Consider the following 26,293-nt stretch of genomic DNA (forward strand, 5'->3'; position numbering starts at 1 on the left):
ATATTGCTGTCTCAGTGGCACATCATTTTTAAAATCCGCACTGTGATTTGTTACGTATCCCATTACTGTTGAGCTGGCTAACCACTCTTGAGTACATTACTTTCTTCACGATTTGTGAAAATGTTGTTATCAAGGATACTGGCTGGTAATTATTGACATCTGTAGTGTCCCCTTTTGTGTAGAGAGGCTTGATAATGGTGTATTTTAACTTGTCTGGGAAAATACCTTGAGCTAGTGATGTATTACATATGCGAGTCAGAACATCAGCTGTAACTACTCCACATTGTTTTAATATCTTGTTAGAGTTGTCATCTACTCCAACAGAACATTTATTTTTCAAAGATTTAATGATTTTTCTTCATTTCACAAGAGGTTGCTTGGTGAAAATTAAACTATCTAAGATTTCTCAAAACTATCTCTTCTGTGTACTGCTTGGCTTTTTCTTTTGAACTATTCTCACCATTTTTTTTACCTGCACTTCAGAAATGGTTGTTAAATACATTAGCTACTTGTGTACTGGTGGTTAAGATGGTCTCATTCTCCTTAATAGTAATCCCACCTACCCCAATGGTTATTTTTCCTGTCTCCTTTCTAACAAAATTCCGTATTGATTTGATTTTAATGCCCAAGTTGCTAATTTCATCTCTGACATATATATTTCTTGATTTTCTGACAACTTGTTAGAATACGTGGTCTTTTGGGCACTGCAGCAGATGAGACGTTCTTCCAGTGCTAAATTTCTTGTCTGTTCAGATTTTCTGAGCGCCCTTTACTCTCTCCAATGTTTGTACCCAGCAGATAAATTCATCCACTATATCTAGGATGCCCTCCTCCAACTACAGTGACTGAGGAAGGAGTTGTCTTTCTGCTAGGTACCTGGGCACATGAGAATTGCGGGGAGCAAAAGGTTAGATCGATTGCCAAGGAGACATGTTGTGATCCTCTGGTATTTCATGTGCTATCCCCCTGCATGCTATCACCTCGCTGTTGAGGTACAAAGTCATGCATCAGTGGCAAGACAAATGGCTCGAAGTGACCGACAACAAGCTCTGTGTTGTAAAGCCCACAGCTCGGCCATGGCGTACTTCTTTCCAGCCACGTCGACGGGACAAGGCCGTTCTTACTTGTCTTCGCATAGGCCCCTTACTCCAGTGAGAGGACCATCCAACGTGTGGTACTTGCAGCGTGCAGATCACTGTGCACCACATTTTATTGGACTGCATTTTATTTGCTGACCAGCAGATGGTGACATATTTGCCGACGGATCTGCTCTCTATTTTAAGCAGTGTTCAAACGAATGTGATTCAAGTTTTAAAGTTTTGTGAATTGTTCAACATTTTAACAAGATTTTAAGGAGATGTTTTTAATGTGTCAACAGGGTGACTGACTCAACCAAGTTTTTTGTAAGTGCTGAGCCATGTACATTTTCCTGTGCTTTCTTTTAGCCCCTCTGTTTTTTGTTTTCTCTGTGTTTTAATTTTATGTATAGCTACTTTCTGTCCTAATTGGTTTTAGTGCATAAGAGATAGTGACTGTGTGGTCATTTCGAGTGCATGAGTATACAACAATTTTAGTTTATATCCACATTCATTTGTTTTGATAAGTGTAAGGGTGCTGATGGGATCTCCATTGTGTGCTCATAAGATCAGCGCACACACACACACACACACACACACACACACACACAGTGAAATTTTGTACATGTGAGTAGAATTATTAATTTCTTGTTTACCCACTCATGTTACACCGTAATTTTTCTGGGGGCGCCTTTTTGATTGGAGGGGGGGGGGGGGGTCATGTATGACTATAAGGATATAAAATAATTTGTTTCAGACAATAAAAGGTTTTAAATTTGCTATTCGAAAAAATAACTGTGAGATTTTGGTTGTTAAAAAATATTTTGCACAAGGTGAAGAATGTGCTATCACCCGTGGGACCTGGTTCTATGCAACATGGCAGCCCTTGGAAGCTGACCACTGTGATCAACTAGAAGCTGTTCATTTAAGTCTTTTCATCGGGAAGAAGCTCCTCGACTTGCTGCCAGATCCTACTTGCAACACTGCTCGTCCTGGTAAGTCAGTCATAAATCAAAATGGCTTTCATTTTCTTTTTCCATTAGCAATATTAGCTTCTTTCTTGGATGTAGTAATTTGTCAGTGTCATCAGTTATTTTCCATTGTTTCAATTCTGTACTGATCTATACATACTTCTTTTTCCCATTCTCTAGTCCTGATCAGTTTATTTTTCTTTCCACTGGCTTATCCTGTTTTCTGGTTATTTCTCTTTCTCCTCATGGGGCTCACAACTCTTTTGTGATGACATACCTGGCACCTGGTGAGCACGGGGCCGTGAGTCATTGTGGCAGTTCGTCTCCCCCCCCCCCTCCCCCCCAACTATCCTTCACGTCTGTATACCTTACCTCCTTCCTCCTTTTATGGCTAGTTAAATATTGTTCCTGGCAGTGGGTTTATGCCTCTACTTTTCAGAAATTTCCTCAGTAACACAAGCTATGCAGGGGATGTCACCTATCATAGCACATGTCCCACCAAATGTACAATTACACCTTATTCACTTGATGTGGATCGTGTATGCAAAGTGTGGAAAACACAACACTGTCACCGATCCATTATAGGAGGAGGTTATCATATAACTGCACAGCTGTGGCCTCCTGATCATGAAGGAATTGAACTGTCAGTATCTGTGCTGTGAGCATGCTGCATATGCCGAGTATGTGGTGTTGAAACTGGAACATGGAGAACTCTCTGCAATGGTTGCTGGTACCAGGCAGCTAGTGCTGTGATAGGGTGACGATTGTGAGAATAGTCTCCAGCTGGAGTGCATGGTACAGTGGTGGACAGTTCGCAATGAAGAGACCTAACTGTCCTAAGTTAGTGATCGTAAGTCACCAGCATTCTCATCAGGTCAGATAGTTACAATGTTCAGAGATACAATTTCATGACATTGTCTCCATTAGCTACAATAAGTGAGCAAAACCGATTGAAGGAGCAAGGAGAGAAGTATGGTCCCCAGTCCTTGGTCTTTCCAGAATGGACATGGAAATTTTCTTGAAAATAAAACCATTGTGCTTTGTAGAACAAATTGAAGATGAATACAGTAAAGTCACCTCCGTCAGTAAAATGAGAAACAAATATCTATTACACAATCCATCAAATAACTATTACACAATACATCATCTCCCACACAGTCATAGGTCCTGCTCTGATGTAACAAGCTTGGGGATATCTCATTTATAGTTACACCACATAAGAACCTCAGCGTGTTGCAAGGTATATATTTTCGTGTCCTTACACTACAAACAGAGGAAGAATTATGAGGAAACTTGGAAAGATGTTGAGTCTACTTTGTCCTTTGTGTCCAGGAAAAACACTGGAACTTTCATTCTGCCTTTTTATAATGACACACTTCAGAGAAAGTGAAGATATTGGTCTATCAGTGATATGTCAAACAATATACACCATCTCCTATGCAGCATTTTAAATGAATATGTTGTAAACATGTTCTGTGGTGTTCAAATGGCCCAATGTGTGGAGACTGTGCCCAACCATTACATGGGAACCCTCTGTGTCGAAAACTTCTGATTTACATTAACTGTCTCACTGCTCATCAGCTTGATGTATATTCAAAAAAGAATGCAAAATACAAAACCTTTGACTGAGTAATTTATTTTGAGATTGGGAAGAAATATGAACACTTACATACTGTACAAACAATGACAGATGTCACACAAATAATAAGCAAGGTACCGCCTACAGTAAAAAAGAATGCTCACTCTCCTCCATCAATACTGGGATCAAATATCCTCCCAAGCACTCTTCTCCAGGCCCCGAATCAAGGAAAACAGGATCTTCTCCCCCTCTATTATCCTTCTACATCTACCTCAAGGACCTTTGATGAAGAATACCCGTCCATACCCACAAACCACCACCACCACCACCACCACCACCACCACCCCTCCCCATCCCCCTCCCCTTTCCACACTGGTCATGGGAGGAGGAGGAGAAAATCAGTTGTTTAATGTCCCATAAACAACAAAGTCATTAGAGGTGAGCACAAGCTCTATTTAGGGAAGGATGGAGAAGGAAAGTGGCCATGCCTTTTGAGGAAATCATCCTGGCATTTGTCTTAAATGATTTAGGGAAATCATGGGAAACCTAATTTAAGATGGTTGGACATGGGTTCGAACCATTGTCCTCCCGAATGCAAGTCCAGTGTGTTAATCACTGTACTACCCCACTTGTCATTATAATTGAAAATGGGCTGTCGGACATCCTTTTTGTCTTCAGTTCCAAAAGCCTGTCTAGAAATTTCCAAACTGAAACTAAATATCCAAAAGAAAAAGAAGGAAACAAAGGAAAAGACAGAGCACAAATTGGTGATATTGGATTGTGACATAAGTTTTTACCACTTCCAGTCCACTCTTTCCCTAACAGCAACTAAGACTTATAGAGACTGTGGGCCCTAAACTCTCAAACCTTCCATGTATGTTGATAACGTCTGGTCTGCATGTATTATACACTCTGTGATCGAAAGTATCATGACAACCCCAAAAACATACATTTTTCATGTTAGGTCCATTGTGCTGCCGCCTACTGCCAGGTACTCCATATCAGCAATCTCAGTAGTCGTTAGACATTGTGAGAGAGCAGAATGGGATGCTCCGCGGAACTCACAGACTTCGAACATGGTCAGATGATTGGTTGTCACTTGTGTCATACGTATACAAGCGAGATTTCTACACTCCTAAGCATCCCTGGGTCCACTGTTTCCGATGTGATAGTGAAGTGGAAACATGAAGGGACACGTACAGCACAAAAGCGTACAGACTGACCTCGTCTGTTGACTGACAGAGACTGCCGACAATTGAAGGGGGTCGTAATGTGTAATGGACAGACATCAATCCAGACCATCACACAGGAATTCCAAACTGCATCAGGATCCACTGCAGGCACTATGGCAGTTAGGCGGGAGGTGAGAAAACTTGGATTTCATGCTCGAGCGGCTGCACGTAAGCCACACAAACGACGCCTCACTTGGTGTAAGGAGCATAAACATTGGACTATTGAACAGTGGGAAAACATTGTGTGGAGTAACGAATCACAGTACGCAATGAGGCGATCTGATGGCGGGGTGTGGGTATGCCGAATGCCTGATGAACGAAGGGGCTTGCAACCCTTGTTGTTTTGTGTGGTACTATCACAGCATAGGCTTACATTGATGTTTTAAGCACCTTCTTGCTTCCCACTGTTGAAAAGCAATTCAGGAATGGCGATTGCATCTTTTAACACGATTGAGCATCTGTTCATTATGTATGGCCTGTGGCGGAGTGGTTACACGACAATAACATCCCTGTAATGGGCTGGCCTGCACAGATTCCTGACCTGAATCCTATAGGACACCTTTGGGATGTTTTGGAGTGTCAACTTTGTGCCAGGCCTCACCAACCAACATGGATACCTCTCCTCAGTGCAGCACTCCATGAAGACTGGGCTGCCATTCCCCAAGAGACCTTCCAGCACCTGATTGAACTTATGCTTGCGAGAGTGGAATCTGTCATCAAGGCTAAGGGTGGGCCAACACCATACTGAATTTCAGCATTACTGATGGAGGATGTCACAGACTTGTAAGTCATTTTCAGCCAGTTGTCTGTATACCTTTGATCACATAGTCCAACTTATGGACAGAGGTAACTTTTGATAAAAAAAAAAAAAATGTGTTACTGCCAAGTAACATAACTCACTGAAGCCTGGACCATACATAGAAAGTACTACTACAGTCTAACATAGAAAGTAACTGAAAGAAATACATAATGAGATGAACAGAAATGACACTTTCATTTAAAGACAATAATTACTCTGAAATCACTATGATTTATGATTGTACTTTGCAAAATACCTCTCATGGTTCTTAATAGCATGTATGACCACCACCGATAGCAGTGCATGCACTGCAATATGCTACCATGCTGGCCACATGGTTGGCAAGGAGTTGTGACAGAGCGTTCCATTCCTCCACAGTGTGGTTTACAGCTGCTGGATGGTTGTTGGTGTGTGTGTGTGTGTGTGTGTGTGTATGTGTGTGTGTATATATACTTGCAGCCATACTCCTCCCCAACTCTGGTGGGGAAGGGCAGAGTGGCAGAGCAACATTGATGAATCTACCATCTTCAAAGATTTGGGGGTCATGTAGCTTCATGCCTCCATACCTCTCACCATATGAGGGTACTTAATGCAACCAGGAACAATGTCGAACATCATCACTTTGGTGGTCCAGCTTTCATGGTGTGGAGCGACATGGTGTTGCATGGGTGTACTGACCTCCAAATCTTTGAACAGAGTGCACTCATTGGTCATCATTATTGTGACACTACTCCTTCCCCATATGCATCTTTTCTGGTGTGCTTTCGGCCCTGACTTCATTTTTATGTACGACAGCGCACAATTCCCCCCTTAGGGTCCGGGGGTTAGAATAGGTCCGAGGTATTCCTGCCTGTCGTAAGAGGGGACTACAAGGAGTCCCACACGTTTTGGCCTCCATGTGATGGTCTCCTGTAGGGTTTGACCTCCACTTTTATTAGGGTCCGGGGGTTAGAATAGGTCCGAGGTATTCCTGCCTGTCGTAAGAGACCCCCTGGGGCATTGGGACTTGTGGCAATGGCCATCCTGCTGCAGCTGGGTGGCGACCGTGAGGAGTGCCCCTGGTCGGAGTGGGTGGCATCAAGGGTGGATGACATGCGATGAAGCGTAGTACATCATTTCTTGCTGATGGTTAAACACCAGCAGTGTCTAAGCATTCGCGGGCTCAATTCAATGCACAGAAGGGTGACCCCAAATCGTTCCCCTCCCTGACCACTCCATGGGAGGAACATCAGTCTAAGGATGGCAGCGGCTCTTATTCGTCCCGGTACCTTGTATGTTCGAGAGCTGATGGGGAAACTTTCATGATGATGAAGCCTCAGTGTTTTGTTGACCATTTAGAGGGCAAGTTTGGGGAGGTGGAGGGTTTGTCCAAAATGAGATCTGGGTCATTCTTGATCAGACCTGCATCCTCTGCCCAGTCATGGGCATTACTCACTTGTGACAAATTGGGGGATGTTTCTGTAACCATCACGCCCCATAAGAGCTTAAATGTGGTCCAGGGTATCAAATTTCACAGGGACCTTCTTTTGCAGTCCTACGATGAGCTTGCATCTATTTAGAACAGCAAGGTGTACATTTTGTTCGGCATGTCCACCATGGTCCGAGGGATAATAAGGTTGCCACTGGTGCCTTCATCTTGGCCTTTGAGGGTGATTGAGGGTGATACATTACCCTAGACGATGTCAAGGTGATGGTGTACTGCTGTGATGTAAAACCCTATATCCCTCCCCCATTACGGTGCTTTAAATATTGGAAGTTCGGTCATACGTCTTCCTGCTGTACTTCCAGCATCACATGTCGAGATTGTGGATGCCAAACACATCCCAATACTCCATGTGCCCCGCCTCCCATCTGTGTCAACTGTGGAAAGCACCATTTGCCTTGCTCGCCAGACTGCAGAATTCTCCAGAAAGAAAGGAAAATCATGGAACACAAGACCCTGGACGGACTGACATACGCTGAGGCTAAGAGGAAATTTGAATGCCTACATCCTGTGTGCATGACATCGTCTTACACCGCCGCTACAACAGTTGTAGCCCCATCAGCTCCGCCAACCCCAGTCACCTCTCAGAGCCAGAAGACTACACCTGCCCGTTGATGGTGGGGGGCACTTCCCTCCCTGTTGCTCCTGCACCACCTGCTTCAGGAGCCCCCACCCCCCTCCCAATCATTGGGAACGTCTATCCACACTTCTGATCTGGAGAAGCATACAACTTCTTTGGTTGCTCTCTTTAGGAAGGGGTCCCTTGGGTCACTCCCTGCCCAGGTTTCTGCTAATGGGAAAGATGACACCTGCCATTGCCAAAAGAGCCCAAAAGCAGCTGGTTGCAGGGCTTCACGCTCATCCTCAGTCCCGGAGACTGATTCAGTGAAGTCCTCCCAGCCAGGGAAACTCAAGGAACAGCGAGAAAAATCCAAAAAGAAAGTCCCCAAGACCAAACGAATTGTGGTGGCACCCACACCTCTGCTACCTCCAAGCTCTGCATATATGGACGAGGTGGAGATTCTGGTGTCTGCTGAGGACCTAGATCTTCCCACACCCTCAGACAAAATGGATATAGACTGCTCAGGCAAAAAGTTGGTGGCAGCAGGTGACCCTGTGGCTTAAACTGCCTCATTGAATGTTCCATGGGTTTCCAGTCTCACGATGACATTGTCCTTCAGTGGAATGGCGGCAGTTTTTTACGCTGGCTGGCTGAGCTATGGCAGCTGTTAAGCTTTACACTTGCCTTCTGCGTTGCCCTCTAGGAAACCTGGTTCCCAGCAATGTGGACCCCTGCCCTCTGCGGTGATAAGGGACACTACAGGAAGCGCAGCGACTGTAATCGAGTGTCAGTTGGAGTTTGCATTTATGTCCTAAACTCAGTCTGTAGTGAAACTGTGCCCCTTCAAACCCCTCTAGAAGCTGTGCCTGTCAGAATAAGGATGACACAGGGAATAACTGTCTGCAATGTATATCTTCCGCCAGGTGATGTAGTGTTTCTGACTGTATTAACTGCACTGATTGATCAACTCCCTAAACCTTTCCTACTGTAGAGGCATGTTGAACGTGGATGGAAACTGTCAGGATGCGCCATATTAAAACTCATCTGAGTTTCCCAAGTGATTTATTATTTCCAGCTACAGTGCCCCCATTCCAGCGTTACCAGGTCCCGCAATGCTGAGGACACCACTTCTCTGTCTGCAAAATGGCTTGGTGCAGAATGGCTGCCTCAGCAACTCGTGCAATGTCCTGCTGTGTGTCGGCCTTGTACAGCCGTGGAACTGTGATGACTTCAGGCTGCGCCGCCAGTCAACTCAGCGGTGTCACCCTGCTGCCTCAGCGCCACTCACAGGGACTGCAAGGCAGTCTGCATGTGCTTCTTCGCCAGTGTGGCTAAGATCACGGCGACAACAAGCGCCCGTGATCTGGCATCCGAATCTGCAGCCCTCGCCTTGAGAGCCAACAAGACTGCCCGCAGTAGCGAGCCATGGCGTGGCCCGCTGCTGGCTGGCTGTGGCCCTGCATTGGCCTCAGAGGGTCGAACCAGCAACCTACCATGGACTGGAACGCTGGCACCCCATCAGGTGCTGCGTGTAGCTGGTGGTGGGACACACCCCACTCTCCAGGAGAGCTGTCACACTTGAATGCTGTGTTAGCGAGCCAGCGCCTATTTATACGTGGCTGTGTGCCACTGTTTTGATAACGCACTGCTCTGAGTCATATATTCATAACACCTGGGTTGGGCCAGTGGGCCCCTTCTGACTGTAACTTGCGCCATGCACACCGCTGTGTTTATTCTTTTCAGCGGGTCTACGGCCCTGTGGCCTCCATTCTACTTTGCAACCGCTGGTAGTGTAACTTACTGTCAACAGGCCCACACCTGGCTGTAACTTGTGCACTCTGGACTATTGCACCAAAGCTAACCTTTTCCTGTCTTAGTTGGTGGTGCTGCTACACTACTTTTGGGAGATTTAAACGCACATAACCCCTTGTAGGATGTCACCGTGCTTACTGGCTGAGGCAGAGGTGTCGAAACTGCTCTGTCTCAGTTCGAACTGTGCCTCTTAAATACTGGAGCTGCCACACATTTCAGTGTGGCTCGAGGTAGTTACTCAGCCATTAATTTATCAATTTGCAGCCTGGGACTTCTCCCATCAATCCACTGGAGAGCACATGACGATCTGTGTGGTAGTGACCACTTCCCAATCTTCCTGTCACTGCCCCGGCATCAAGCCCACAGACGCCTGCCCAGATGGGCTTTAAACAAGATGGACTGGGAAACTTTCACCTCTGCTGTTACTGTTGAATCTGCCCCGCACAGGAACACCGATGTGATGGTTGAGCAGGTGACTACAACAATCATTTCTGTGGCAGAAAGCATGATCCCTCACTCTTTAGAATGCCCCCGGCAAAAGACAGTACCTTGGTGCTCGCCAGAAGTCGTTGAAGCAATTACGGAGTGTTGGCGAGTTCTACAGCAGCATAAGCGGCACCCTTACCTGTAGCACCTCATAGCCTTTAAACGATTCCATGCTCGCATTCACCAACTTATCGTACGATGGAAGCAGGAGTGTTGGGAGAGATATGTTTCGACCATTGGGTGCCATACGTCACCTTCCCAAGTCTGGGCAAAAATCAAATGTGTTTTCAGGTACCATACCCCAACAGGCGTTCCCGGTGTTAACATAAATGGAGTGTTATCTACCGACGCAGACGTGATTGCTAAGCACTTTGCTGAGCGCTATGCTGGAGCCTCTGCGTCGGAGAATTACCCTGCAGCCTTTTCCACTCTCAAATGGTAGCTGGAAGGGTAAGGCCCCTCATTTACTACACGCCACAGTGAATCGTATAACGCTCCACTTATGGAGTGGGAGCTCCCCAGTGCCCTTGCACATTGCCCCGACAGCTCCTGGACCATACCAGATCCACTGTTAGATGATTAAACATCTCTCATCTGAAACTTCCTGGCAGATTAAAACTGTGTGCTGGACCAAGACTCAAACTCGGGACCTTTGGCAGACCAAATGGTAGAGCACTTGCCCACGAAAGGCAAAGGTCCCGAGTTTGAGTCTCCATCTGGCACACAATTTTAATCTACCAGGAAGTTTCATATCAGCCCACACTTCGCTGCAGAGTGAAAATCTCAACTCTGATCTGACTACAAGTGACATCTCTTCATCTTCAACTGGACCTGGTGCGATGGCATCTTTCCATTGTAGTGGTGGGAGAGCACCATCATTCCGGTGCTCAAACCCGGTAAAAACCTATTTGAAGTGGGTAGCTATCGGCCCATTAGCCTCACCAACGTTCTTTGTAAGCTGCTGGAACGTATGGTGTATCGGCGGTTGGGTTGTGTCCTGGAGTCACGTGGCCTACTGGCATCATGTCAGGGCAGCGTCTGCCAGGATTGCTCTACCACTGATAATCTTGTGTCCCTCGAGTCTGCCATCCAGCCTTTACCAGAGGACAACACCGGCTTGCTGTCTTTTTTTATTTACGGAAAGTGTGTGACACGACCTAGCGTCACCATATCCTTGCCACATTATATGAGTGGGGTTTCCGAGGCCCTCTCCCGATTTTTATCCAGAATTTCCTGTTGCTTCGTACTTTCCATGTCCAAGTTGGTGCATCCCATTGTTCCCTCCATATCCAGGAGAAGAGGTCCCGCAGGGCTCTGTATTGAGTGTCTCTCTATTTTTAGTTGCCATTAATGGTCTAGCAGCAGCTGTAGGGCCATCCGTCTCACCTTCTCTGTATGTGAACAACTTCTGCATTTCACACTGCTCCACCAGTACTGGTGTTACTGACAAGGGAACCTCCCCATCGCACCCCCCTCAGATTTAGTTATAAGTTGGCACAGGCCTTGAAAAATTGAACACAGATCAATCGCGAAAACAGGAAGAAGTTGTGTGGAACTATGGAAAAAATAAGCAAAATATACAAACTGAGTAGTCCATGCCCAAGATAGGCAACATCAAGGATAATGTGAGCTCAGGACTGTCGTGGTCCCGTGGTTAGCGTGAGCAGCTGCGGTCCTAGAGGTCCTAGGTTTAAGTCTTCCCTCGAGTGACAAGTTTAATTTTTTATTTTCAGACAGTTATGATCTGATAAACTCTTATGTTTTCATCACTTTTTTTGGAATGATTATCACGTCCACAAGAAAACCTAAATCAGGCAAAGTAGAAGAATCTTTTTTTTTGCCAAGTGTACAAGTTAGGTGGGTCGACAACATATTCCTGTCATGTGACGCACATGCCGTCACCAGTGTCATATAGAATATATCAGACGTGTTTTCCTGTGGAGGAATCGGTTGACCTATGACCTTGCGATCAAATGTTTTCGGTTCCCATTGGAGAGGCACATCCTTTCATCTACCAATCGCATGGTTTTGCGGTGCGGTCGCAAAACACAGACACTAAACTTATTACAGTGAACAGAGATGTCAATGAACGAACGGACATATCATAACTTTGTGGAAAAGAAAAGTAAACTTTTCACTCGAGGGAAGACTTGAATGAAGGACGTCTCCTTCCGCAGCTGCTCGCACTAACCACGGGACCACAGCGCTCCTGAGCTTCCAATATCCTTGATGTTGCCTATCTTGCACATGGACTACTCAGTTTGTATATTTTGGTTATTTTTCCATAGTACCACACAACTTCTTTCTGTTTTCTCTATTGATCTGTGTTCAGTTTTTCAAGGCCTATCCACTGTGCCAACTTATAACTAAATCTGAGGGGGGGTGCGATGGGGAGGTTCCCTTGTGAGCGGCACCTACAGGGATCCATCCACATGGCGCAGTCATGGGCTCTAGCCCACAGTTTCCAGTTTTCTGCTGCAGAGTCGTTTGTTATGCACTTCTGTTGGCGTCATACCATTCATCCAGAACCAGAACTTTGCCTTGATGATGATCCACTCACTGTCGTGGAGACATATCAGTTCTTAGGACTGGTTTTTGATGCTCAATTGACTTGGCTTCCTCACCTCGGTCAGCTTAAGCGGAAGTGCTGGCAGCACCTCAATACCCTTCGCTGCCTGAGCAACACCAACTGGGGTGCAGATCGCTCTACGCTGCTGCAGTTCTACAGAGCCCTTGTTCAATCCCATCTTGACTATGGGAGTCTGGTTTATGGTTCGACGGCGCTCTCAGCGCACCACTGTGGCATTCACCTAGTGACAGGAGCTTTAAGGATGAGTCTGGTGACCAGCGTCCTTGTGGAAGCCGGAGTGCCTCCATTGCAGGTTAGGTGTGCACAACTGCTGGCCATTTACATAGCACATGGTCATAGTTCTCCTGTGTATCCGAATCACCATCTCCTTTTCCCACCCACAGCGGTTCATCTCTCACATCAGCGGCCCAGGTCAGGGCTTCCAATTGCAGTTCATGTCCGCTCCTTTCTTTCTGAACTGCAGTCCTTGCCTTTACCACTTATACTTGAGGTCCATTCACGTACACCTCCATGGTGTACACCTAGGCAACAGCTTCACCTGGACCTTTCACATGGCCCTAAGGACTCAGTTAACTCCGCGGCTCTCCGCTGCCACTTCCTCTCAATTCTTGACAAGTACTGAGACCACAAAGTGGTTTACGCCGACTGCTCCATGGCTTCATGTATGTCCATGGAGGACATATTGGACAGCATTCCTTGCCCGATGGCTGCAGTGTATTCACTGCAGACCTGGTGGCTATAACTCGAGCACTTCAGTATATCCATTCATGCCCCAAGGAATTGTTACTTCTGTGTACTGACTCCTTGAGTAGTCTACAAGCTATCGACCAGTGCTACTCTCGCCATCCTTTGGTGGTGTCCATCCAGGAGTCCATCTATGCCCTGGACCGGTCCCATCATTCAGTGGTGTTTGTGTGGACCCTAGGACACGTTAACATCCCAGGCACTGAACTTGTCAACAGGCTGGCCAAACAAGCTATGCGGAAACTGCTTCTGGAGATGGGTATCTCTGAGCCTGACCTGCGTTCTGAACCTGTCCCTCGTTCTGACATACGCCCTATGGTTTTTCGGCTTTGGGAGACAGAGTGGCATAACAGTACACAAAACAAACTGCGTGTCATTAAGGAGACTACGAATGTGTGGAAGTCTTCCATGCGGGCCTCTCGCAGGGAATCAGTTGTCCTCTGCCAGCTCCACATTGGTCACACTTGCGGGACCCTCGGTTACCTCTTGCGCTGTGAAGACCCGCCTCAGTGTCGGTGTGGTGCCCGGTTGACAGTGGCCCATATTCTGGTGTGCTGTCTCACCTTGACTGCCCAGCGATGAAATCTTGGGTTACTGGACTCATTGCCGCTCATTTTATCTGACAACACCTCATTAGCTGATTTAGTTCTAAATTTTATTCATGATGGTGCGTTTTATGATTTGATCTAAGTTTTAGTGCCTGTCCCTTGTCCCTCTGTGTCCGCCCTAGTGCTTTTAGGGTGGAGGTTTTAATGTGTTGCAGAGTGGCTGGCTTCTCCTTTTTATTCTCGTGGTTGGCCAGCCACTGTAATCTGCTTTCTTGTTTTACTCTCTTCTGTTTCTAGTGTCTCTCTGTTGTTTTCTTGTCCTCATTTGGTCCTTTTGGTGCTCATTGGCTTTCCTTCATTCTTGTGGTTTTTCCTTTCTTTTTGTTTTATGTTATATGTCTCGCCTGTTTTATTCTCACACTTGTGGCATTGTTTTATTAGGAACAAGGGACTGATGACCTTATAGTTTGGTCCCTTCCCCCCTCTTTTAAACCAATCAACCAACGCACAACTTCAGTGAACAGTGCAGGTGGATGTGCTCATGGAACGAGTGTCCTGCCACTTTTAGACCCAGTACGTCACTGTGGAACCAGACTTGCATGTGATATCTTTTGCACGAGTGCCAAAGATAGCTTCCTGACAGAGCTGGTCATACCACCCATATGGATTAGATGGCCCGAAGTATTGCTTAACTTCACTTTTCATGTACAAATCTACAAAGACCATCCAACTTTCAGTATTCTCTTCCAGAATAAAAGAATACAATTTCCACAGACATGCTCATGGATTGGTATCTTGATATTAGCCAGTCTGTGATCCATCCTCTCTAAACTACACATGATCTTTCTCAACCCTCTGTTATGATCTTTCTGACAAGCACTGCTTTTCAGGGACCTTTGCCCAAACCTTGTCTAGATCTAACTTTCAAAGCAAAATATGTAACAGGCTTATCTTTTGTATAGGGACTGCTCTGTGCAGTGGATAATGAATTTTGAATGTGGAAATCATTTACACTGATGGATCATGTGTCGACGGCCAGAGGGGCTATGCTTTCACAAATACAGGCAACAGTGAACAGCATTTGTATTACAAGGGTACAGAGTCTTTACTGAAAAACTAGTAGCCATTATTCAAGCTCGTACATTGTACAATAGGGACAACCAAATCAGGCAGTGCAGTTGTTAAAACACTGGCCTTATACCTGGAAGGATGGAGTTTGCTCTGTCAAACCATACTGATTTAGGTTTACAGTGGTTTTCATACATCAAATTAATCAAATGCCAGGATGCTTCCTTCAGCAAGGCCACAACTGAGTACCTTTCCTATCTTCATAAAAACATTTTTTATGTTGTGTGTATAGGTATATTTTGAGCTATCTGTTGTTATTTTTTTATATTGAGAAATAGTATATCATTATGAGATGACCACTGGTGAATAAATAAAATGGATCACGTGCAGCTGCTGACTTCAGCCTTTCACAGTTTGTGCAGGGTGCCAAGCCATAACACCAGACACCCACTGGCACTGTCCTTTCAAGGCCTCTTTCAACTGCAAAACACCTTATGGCTGATTGTATACGTAGGAGTCTCAGTAAATCAACTTGCAGATCATTTGGCCAAGGAGGCTACCAAAAAGGACATTCCAGAATTAAAGATAGTGAGCCCTGACTTATGGAGAACTCTATTCCAACCGTTTTTAGCATCATGGAATGGGGGCTGCAATTTACTATAGCTATCACCAATACTGCACACCATAAAGATTCTACAGCTGTGTGGCTGTTTTCATGTGCCACTGATAGTCTACAATTTTCTGCCAACCCTGCAACAGCCACACTAGACTGATCCATAAATACATTCTTAAACAAGCCATTCCACCTTACAGCAGGTGTGGTGCCCCTTTATCAGTGGCACACGTTTTAATAGTGTGCCCCACCTTTACTGCACTAAGGCAACCAATTAAGCTATCTGACTCATTACCTCACATATTTTACCTTTCCTTTACAGCAGATTATATTTTTCCATCCTTTTTCCATCTCGGATCAACATATTAATGGTCATTTTGACTGTCCATCTTGTTCCTTGTTTGAATATTGCTATTGTGTAGTACAGTTCTTTTTTCCGGTAAATGGAGGTATTTTACTGTCATTTAACATAATTTAAGAAAATTATTATTATCATCATTGTCCCTGTATAAAGTGCATTATTTTCAAGTATACACTTCAAATGTATTATGGCTACTGTTTATCAGCAAAATGAGAGCTTGGCTTGTTCTATGTAAAGAACTATAATGTGTTGAAAAAATGTTATGCAGATTTATAATGCAGGTACAGGGAACTGCATAGAAATTCCAAACTATGAACAGTTTATTTGTACAGTTACTGAGTAGCGAGACCATAATAATTAGAAGTTAGTTTGAAGCTCGGAGAGAATGTCTTGAATGGGAAATATCAGTGGGTGTCGTAGTTCGTTTGAACCAATTTAGAGGTAATAACTAAAAATGACTGTTTGATAACTGCTGGTTCTTCTGATCTGTAAATTTCAGAATTTTGCTCAGAAAGTTTCCAATCATTTCTTTCTATTGCTGATGTTCATAGTCTCCATTCAGTGTTCCTGCCAAGCCACTTAACTGATTAAGGATGGTGTGTGCGTGTGGTACTTTTTGCACTGATCAGTGAAGTTTATAAGCTCCATTGTCAAAGTCAAAGACTAATATGGGAGCCTAATATTTTCAAAACACTGAAATTAATTTTATTGCAAATTGTGTCTCATATTACATGATTCCCCATCTCAAACCTCCATTTGTATTACATGATTCCCCATCAAAACTGTAATTGTATATAATATATTTATATGTGCACATAAACCCATTCTTGATTGACTGTCTTGAACAACCCACTTATACGATACACATTATTGCTCTATCACATTGTTGTTAAGCATTTGTCTGCCATGTTTCCAACACACACCTATTTTTTACCTTAAACTAGTGCTGTACATCTAAAAAGTAGGTGACAAATTTTTGTTGGTGAGGTGTACTGTAGATACAAGTGGCAAACCACACCAAACATGCCTCGATTTAACATTATTTTTATGCCCAAACCTCTCTTGAAACTGGTATTGCGATAGAATGATACATTATGTTCATAATACTATAGCTCTATGTAAATCCTGAGGTAATTTGATGAGGCACTAGGGAAAATTCCACGATACTCCTGGTCTCAATCTGTACTACTTCGTATCTGCACCTTCTTATTGCTTGCCGTTTCCCCCCTCGTTGCCGTTTCCCCCCTCGTTGCCGTTTCCCCCCTCGTTGCCGTTTCCCCCCTCGTTGCCGTTTCCCCCCTCGTTGCCGTTTCCCCCCCCTCGTTGCCGTTTCCCCCCCCTCGTTGCCGTTTCCCCCCCTCGTTGCCGTTTCCCCCCCTCGTTGCCGTTTCCCCCCCTCGTTGCCGTTTCCCCCCCTCGTTGCCGTTTCCCCCCCCTCGTTGCCGTTTCCCCCCCTCGTTGCCGTTTCCCCCCCTCGTTGCCGTTTCCCCCCTCGTTGCCACCATTGCCGTCCCCCCCCCCATTGCCTTCCCCCCCCCATTGCCGTTCCACCCCCCCATTGCCGTTCCACCCCCCCATTGCCGTTCCCCCCCATTGCCGTTCCCCCCCCCATTGCCGTTCCCCCCCCATTGCCGTTCCCCCCCCATTGCCGTTCCCCCCCCCCATTGCCGTTCCCCCCCCCCCCCACTGCCGTTCCCCCCCATTGCCGTTCCCCCCATTGCCGTTCCCCCCCCCCCCCATTGCCGTCCCCCCATTGCCGTTCCCCCCCCCCCCCACATTGCCCTTCCCCCCCTCATACTTCCTCATATTTCTCCCTACCTCCCCCGTCTCCACATTAATTAATATTTATAGTACAGTCGATCATAGTTGTCACTGTTTTCTCTGCACTTCTCCTGAGCTGTTTCCCATGCTTCCTCTGCTCTCAAATTGATTTCCTATCTGCAACATGATATGAAGCTAACCTCACCTGCCCTGTGACAAGTGTACTCTGGCTCCTTATTCTTGTCCTCTCAAGAATCTATCCATCCCAATCTCTAGCCTTTGTTCCATGTCTTTCCTTTCCTTTTTGATGTTCACCTTGCCCCTTACATTCAAGGCAGTACTCATGTCAATCAGATTGCTTACACCTCATCTGTATTATGATTGATTATATTTACTTATTCCATTATTTGTATTTCACCCATGATTTTTCCATTATCCATTTAGTACCCCTAGTTAAGGAATTATAGTTAGTCAACCTTGTTGATAAACTTGTTACAATTATCACTGCTCATCTTCGTTTTAGCAGTTTACAAGCAGACAATCTTCTTTCATAAACAATTTTCGTATACATGTTTTACTTACATTTTGAATGATTTTGATATTGTACTCATTTCAGTCATGACTGATATAATGATGTGTATCACCAGTTTCTTTTTTTGTGTTAATAAATAATTTCATTAGATGGTTTTAAAAATATAATGAAATTTAATTCATAACCACTTTTCTTTGTGTCCTCTTTTCCAGCTCTGCATACGGAGCCTTTTGCAGAATTTCAAGTGGACTGGTACTCACCATCAGAAGTTTACCTTTATAGTGAAGCCGCGCCTTCCAAACTTATGCGTAGTGTCACTCAGAGGCTTGGATTTCAGAAATGTTAGTAAAATTTCATTCAATAACAGCTGAGAAAATGTACAAATTAAAAATAAAAATCTGCATTTTTTTTCTACTCTGTATTGCATACTGTTTTCTTTTCATTTCTTTTCTTATTACAACATTGTATTATGAGTGCACTACAACTTGGCTCTTCTGTCCTTTACAGTTAGCACTACGCAAGATGGCAGGTAACATTCTCCACACTTTCACCAAGCCCAAACTCTCCCATTGGATTGCTGCAGGCTATAGCGTGATTCATCACCCCAGATTGCTCATTTCAGTCATCCACTGTCCAGTGGCATTGCTTTTTACACCACCTCAAGTGTCACTTGGCATTGACTGCAGAATTGTGTGGTTTACGAGGAGCTGCTCTACCCTATTCTTTTTAACTTTCTACAAACATCCATTGTACTAGATGGACCAATGGTAATGGTTTGGAACTCATGTGTGATTCTTTCCACAGATTTAATATGACTCTTTTACAACCACCATCCACTTTGTTTGATGGTCCTTGTCCGCCAGTAAGTGAGATCTGTGTGGTATTGGTTTTTCTGTGGTTGTATCTTCACATTTCTGCTTCACAATCACATCACCAGCAGTTGACTAGGACAGATTTAGAAGGGTTGAAATTGTACCTGCTGGGATTGTTCTCAAGTGACATACAAAGACTAATCTACATTTGAGTCTCTGAGCTATCCTGACCGACTCATTCTACTGTTACTGCTTCTCTAATGACAGCACAATACTTCCTGCCTTCTTCTTGTATACTGGCAGGTGAGGTGCTTATAACATCCTGTGGTCAATTCTTCATTGCATGGGGCTGTCTGGATACTTATGATCAGATGAACTATAAGGAGTTTCCTGAGGAAACTTTCAGTCATAAAAAATAAATATCACATCTTAAGATTATGACCTGCATCTCCCTTTCCTGATCGGCTCGCAAATTTTTTGTGGGAAGATCGATTCCTGGTAGGCCTCCGTGTGCACTTGAATCTCTCTAATTTTACCTTCATGGTCTTTCTGTGGGATATATGTAGCAGGAAGCAATATGTTAGTTGACCCTTCTAGGAAGAGATGCTCTTGGAAATTTAAGAGTAAACCCTACCATGATGCAGCATGCCTCTCTTACAGTGTCTGCCACTGGCATTAGCTGAGAGTTTTCAGTGACACTTTTGCACTTACTAAATGAACCTGTAATGAAATTTGCTGCCTTACTTTGGATCTTCCCTAATTCCTCTATTAATCCTATGATTCCAGACTGATGAGCAGTATTCAAATGTGGGTCAAATAAAAAGTTGGTAAGCCTACCTCCTTCATGGGTGGGCCTACATTTTCTGAGGATTCTTCCAATAGATCTGTCTGGCATCTGCATTACACGCGATAAGTTTTATGTGGTTGTTCCACACTAAATCACTTTGTACATGTACAAATATTATGAAAAGGATAGTAGCTACTCACCATGTAGCGGAGACGCTGAGTCTCAGTTAGGCACAACTAAAAGACTGTCAGAAAGTGAGCAGTCAACTAACAAGTCGTTTGTCAAAAGTAGGCAATGCACACACATGCGCGCGCGCGCACACACACACACACACACACACACACACACACACACACACACACACACACACACACAGTCTGGCAGCTGGCACACACACACACAATCTGGCAGCTGGCAGCCTACTTTTGACAAAGACCTTTTTGGCTGAAAGCTCACTTTCCGACAGTCTTTTTGTTGTGCCTATCTGCGACTCATCGTTATTGCTATTTTGTGAGTAGCAACTATCCTTTTCATGATGTTGTTACATTCCATCCAGCATTTTCCATTGTCTGTAAATGTACTCTTACAAACTTTGCTGCGCAACTGCTTCCACTGATTGTTTTGCAATTGTGTGATTGTTCAGTAATGGGTCTTTCTGCCTATACACAGAGGTGACAAAAGTCATGAGATAATGATAAGCACGTACACACATGGCAGTAGTATTGCGTACACAAGATATAAAAGGGTGGTGCATTGGTGGAGCTGTCATTCATACTCAGATGATTCATGTGAAAAGGTTTCCAGCATGATTATGGCTGCGTGATGGGAGTTAACAGACCATGAACATCGACTGATTGTAGGAGCTATATGCGTAGGACATTCCTTTGTGGAAATATTAAGGGAATTCAATATTCCACAATCTGCAGTATCAAGAGTGTACCAACAAAGGCACATCTCGGGCATTACCTCTCACCACGGACAGTGCAGTGGCTGACAACCTTCACTTAGTGACTGAGAACAGTAGCATTTGCTTAGAGTCATAAGTGCTAACAGACAAGCAAACCTGCATGAAATAACTGCAGAAATCAATGTGGGCTGTGTGACGAACATATCCCTTAGGACAGTATGGTGAAATTTGAGTATGACACCAGATGACCGATGTGAGAGCCTTTGCTAACAGCATGACATTGCCTGCAGTGCCTCTCCTAATCTCCTGACCACATTGGTTGGACTGTAGATGAGGAAAACTATTTGTGGTCTTGAGGATTCATGATTTCAGTTGGTAAGAGCTGACAATACAGCTCAAGTGTAGTGCAGACCCCATGAAACCATGGAGCCAAATAGTCACAAGGCACTGTGCAAGTTGGTCATAGCTCCATAATGGTGTCGACTGTTTTTACATGGAGTGAACTGGGTCCCCTGGATGTTTGGCTACTTGGAGACCATTTGCTGCTATTCATGGATGTATGCTCCCTAAAAGTGATGAAATTTTTGTGGATGATGATGCGCCATGTCACCAGGCCACAATTGTTCGTGATTGGTTTTAAGAACATTCTAGACAATTTAGGCAAATGGTTTGGCTACCCAAATAACATGACGTGAATCCCATTGAACATTTATGGGACATAAGCGAGAGGACAGTTCGTGCACAAAAACGTGCACCGCCAACACTTTCGCAGTTATGGGCAGCTATATAGGCAGCATGGTGCAATATTTCTGCAGGGTATTTCCAACAACTTGTTGAGTCCATGCCATGTCAAGATGCTGCACTGTGCCAGGCAGAAGGAGGTCTGACACGATATTAGGATGTATCACATGACTTTTGTCTCCTAAGTGTAAATGCACAATACGCTACATTTGCTTATGTCAAGAGTCAATTACTACTCCTTGCATCAAGTGTTGCTCCTCTGTAGGTCTTCCTGCATTTCGCTACAGTTTTATAGTGTTGCAACTTCTGTACATACAACACAGTCATCTGTAAAAAAACTTATTGAACTTCCTACACTGTACATGAGGTCATTTGTATGTAGTGTGAAAATTAATGATCTTATCTGTGGTACGACCAAAATTACATTTACGTCTGAAGATTTCTCTCCATCGAGAATGACATACTGTTTTCTATCTTCTAGAAACTCTTCAATCTAATGACACAGCTGGTCTGATATTTCATATACTCATATTTTTTTCGTTAAGTGGCACTGCAGAACTGATTCAAACACCTTCCGGAAATCAAGGAAAACAGCATCATTCCAGGCACCAGTATCTACTGCTCTCTGGGTCTCATAGACAAACAGAGCAAGCTGAGTTTCACACATTCATTATGTTTGGAAACAGTCTTGGTTCCTACAGCTGAGATTTTCAGTCTCCAGAAAAGTCATAATACATGAACATAAAACGTGTTCCAAAATGTGTGTCAGAGATGTAAGTGTATAGTGTTGTGCAGCTGTTTGATGACCCTTCTGGAAAACAAGAAATGACCCGCACTCTTTTTCCAATCATAAAAGAGTGCTTTGCTCCTCCAGAGACCTATGGTACATTGCTGATAGAGGAGAAGCAAGTTGTTTCACATACTCTATATAGAATCATACTGGTATCCCATCAGATCCAGTGGCCTTTCCTCTATTCAGTGATTTCTTTTCTATTCCACACTCACTCAGTTTGATGTTCATGGGATGATTTAAAGGGGGAAGTGCAGTGCAATCTGCCGGAGTGAAACAGTTTTGGAAAAAGACATTTAGTGTTTTGGTCTTCGTGTGTCATCCTCCGTTTTGATGGCATTATGATCACAGATTGTCTGGACAGAGGGCTTTGATCCATTTACTGATTTAATGTAAAACCAAAACTTGTTAGGATTTTCTGTCAGCATTTTAATTCAAAAATATTTTGGGTTATTTCATTTAAAGCTTTTACCAAGTAGACACTTTTAAAGCAGCATACATGTTTAATATTTATGTTCTTTGATTTAGCTCTGTGAACATAAATAGTGGAAAAATCTTATGAATACATTTTTCACTTCTGCAGTGAGCTGTTCTATCCCACTTCAATCTTTTGCCTTTCAAGTAAATTTATTATTATTATTATTTTAGCATACCTTAATCTTAGATTGTTAACAGTGTGTCACTTTGGTTATGACTTGCCTAATGAGTATTTCCTTGTCTGTTATACTTTTTGTGTAGCGTCTCCCCCCCTCTCCAGTCTTCCCCATCTACTCATATTTTTCACTCATCAGCTCATTGTCGAACATTACCATATGCTTGGAAATTTGCCAACTGTCTAGTTACTCACAAATAATCATCGTGTCTTAATTTGTTTATAGTGCCATAAACAAGAATTGCTTGATGCAATTTTTGTGGAATCATTAAAGTTAAGATAAGACGGTGCTGTAGTCAATCTTGTTGCTTCTTCAGTAGAATGCTACATATAGCACGTTTTAATTAGGATCCAGATCACTGAAGTCTTACAGTGTGTGCAAATAACATCAAATAGTGTCAAACAATGGAAAATCCAGGCCGGAATGTAACATTATGAGAAGGAAAGTGCTACTCACCATATAGCAGAGATGCTGAGTCACAGATAGGCACAACAAAAAGAGTTTCACACTTAAAGGCCAATGGTCTTTGTCAACAGTACACACACATAAGCGTGAGCAGTAGCACGCACAACTGCGCCCCCCCCCCCCCCCCCCCCCATACACACACACAGCTCACACACACGACGAGTGTTGACAAAGGCCGTTGGCCAAAAGCTTTAAGTGTGAAACTCCTTTTGTTGTGCCTATCTGTGACTCAGCATCTCCACTACATGGTGAGTAGCAACTTTCCTTCTCATAATATTATCAAACAGTGTCACTGTGAATCATTTTCACCTACATGGCTGTTTCATTTTTCTGTTTTCACCTGCAATTTTTTGTATCTCAAAGTGGAAAACAATCTGTCTTAATAATGTATATCTAATTTTGATTTCGTGCATTAGCCTATGTGTCTGATGAGTAAAATGTAGAAAAAGAAGCTATGGTATTATATTGAAAATGAGAAACTGTCAGTTAAATTTGTTACTGTTGTTAATGACAATTGTTATTTCACTGGTAAAATAAGAAAAACATTTGATAATCAGTTGGTAAAATTATTATTTGTTAGCTATTATGTGTTTCAGGGGCTTAGTCCCATCTTCATGTCACAATCTTAGACTTCAATTGTCAGAGGTAATTCTCATGAACATAACACCATTTGATACTCTAAAGTAATTGAATTTTTCAATGAACACATGGAATAACAATGCATTCATAACACAAATAGACAGCTTTTGAATACTTTCTGCATAGAGATGTGAAGATTTGTTTCAAATACACTGTACATTGTTTAACTGAACTCTTCATACAGATTTAACTCTTTTGCAATTTACAATAATTAGTGACAAAGATGGTAATGGATTTTTGTGCAGCTTTAATATTTTTGTATTGGACAGACAGAAAAGTGATTTGATACCAGATATGATCGAGTACATGCCACTACTCTACTCTGACTTAATAAATTGTAATAAGTCAGAAAAATCCACTCAGCTGTAAGAAGCAGTACATATAAAACAAAACATTCACTGGACCCATAAAATATTGCATACTTCACTGAAAGCATGCAAATTAAAAATTTGTAGACAGTTGTAATAAGAAGTAATCATGAACTTACGTCCAACTGTATTACCTGTGAAGTTGGATAGTGTACACAAAAGCTGTAACGAATTGCAATAAGAATGACTTTTTTACCCATACTTCCTCATTGACTGTAGGTCCAGCTTAGAAACTGGTCAGAACTGAGGAGAAAACTGTTTACTCTTTCCAGTATTGTTTTAACAACAGCTTAGGGTTGGGAAGGCTGTAGAGATGTGGTGAAGTCTGCTTTCCTAATGGAGTAAACCTGATACAAATCCTGGTGCTCCATGTTGGGGGTTGGGCATAGGGCCAATAACCCCATACTGTAAAAAAAGGCAGTTAAGGAAATTCAACAGAAGCCTCGGATGCTGGGTGGAAAATACTTATAATGACCCCCACAAGGGAAACAGATGGAATGTGAGGACGATACTTCAGCCAGGAAAATTATATAAATAGTTAGCAAGATTTTAAAATGTAAATATGATGTTGTACAGCTACAGGAAATAAGAGGGCAAGGAAATGGGCAGTTTGACGAAACTGAACACTCGTTAACATATAGTTTAAGGGGTGGCCGGATGCCCTTCCTGTCGCCATCCCTCGCCCCCCTCCCCTCCTCCGCCCACTGCCACCCCCAAGTTCACTCCGGTCGCAGAAATTGTTAGTGCTGTTGAACAGGTTGCAGCTCGACTTCCGCCTGAATCAGCTGAGGAAATATGTCGTGAAACTTGTTGTGTGTTGACGAAATCCAAGCTGATGAAGTCAAATATCACCAGTAAAGAGAGGGCGGCCATTCGTGATCTGAGGGAGCGCTCTGAAATTGTTGTCTTACCGGCTGACAAAGGCAATGCTACAGTTGTTGTCTCCCTTAAGGACTACACTGATAAGATGCAGAGCCTGGCGTTTAACTGGATTTGGCATGTTAATTTTAAGGGGTGGCCGGATGCCCTTCCTGTCCCATGGCGCGGGGTGCGGACAGCAGAGGAAGCGCGCCGCAGGCGGAGGGTATTTAAATCGGCCACCGCCGTGACCGAACCCAGTTCCCTCTGACCAGCCATAGCGTACGGATCTCCGTGCTGGCACGTTCACAGGAGCTCAGTCCGTCAGTTCACCTGATGATGGCGACATGTATGATCGCCGAAATATTGTGCCTGTTGGACCCTGTAGACCGGCAGTACATCCGTGGATATTTTGATAATTATAACTCTGTTAAAAATAACATATTCTTACTCAGTTGTTATAAATCATGTGTATGAGTGTTTCAAGATCAATTGACACTAAGTGAAAGTTGCATTTTAAACTTCAAAATGTAAAGTTTATATGCAGAACACACAAGAATAACCTTTAGTATATACAGAACAAATCTGCTGGTAGTTATGCGGTGTGTATTCAAAAGCAGCTTAATTCTGTCTTGATTTTATTGTTCTACATTTTCAATTCATTTGAAACATTTAATGGTGCTGTTTTCTTGGGAATTATTGTGGTGAATTGTCACATGAAGAAGCAACTAAGTTGAAAATTCTCTTCTACTAATTTATAAATGTAAAATTTTGTGATCATTATGAACACTTCTGGTTATGTGGAAATTCATAAATTTCAGTTTTCTGATGTCCTAGTTTTCTGGTTGAGCTGTTCTTTGCTGTCGCTATACAATTGGTGTTCTGAATTTGTTTCTGTTGCTGAGTTTCAAGCTCTTAGACATTTTATCCTTATACAATTGTTGTTTATGAATTTGTTTCTGTTGCTGAGTTACAAGTTCTTAGACAATGTCCCCTTGGCCATCTCTTCATCTTTTGTCTTAAGGGGGGCTCCTCCACAACTGAAATAATTGTATT

At 43.6% G+C, this 26,293-nt stretch overlaps 1 protein-coding gene across 1 annotated transcript in view; it reads left to right on the plus strand.

Annotated features, from left to right (window-relative positions):
* The window catches only part of LOC126101357 (phospholipase DDHD1-like), a 181,296-nt gene that overhangs the window by 61,636 nt on the left and 93,367 nt on the right, over nt 1-26,293 (plus strand). Inside the window, exons 2-3 of the mRNA XM_049912025.1 lie at nt 1,910-2,071; nt 18,430-18,558. Coding sequence (XP_049767982.1) covers nt 1,910-2,071; nt 18,430-18,558 — 291 coding nt within the window. The remainder of the gene's footprint in view (nt 1-1,909; nt 2,072-18,429; nt 18,559-26,293) is intronic.

The sequence above is a fragment of the Schistocerca cancellata genome, chromosome 9 (assembly GCF_023864275.1).
Source record: "Schistocerca cancellata isolate TAMUIC-IGC-003103 chromosome 9, iqSchCanc2.1, whole genome shotgun sequence".
Lineage (NCBI taxonomy): Eukaryota > Metazoa > Arthropoda > Insecta > Orthoptera > Acrididae > Schistocerca > Schistocerca cancellata.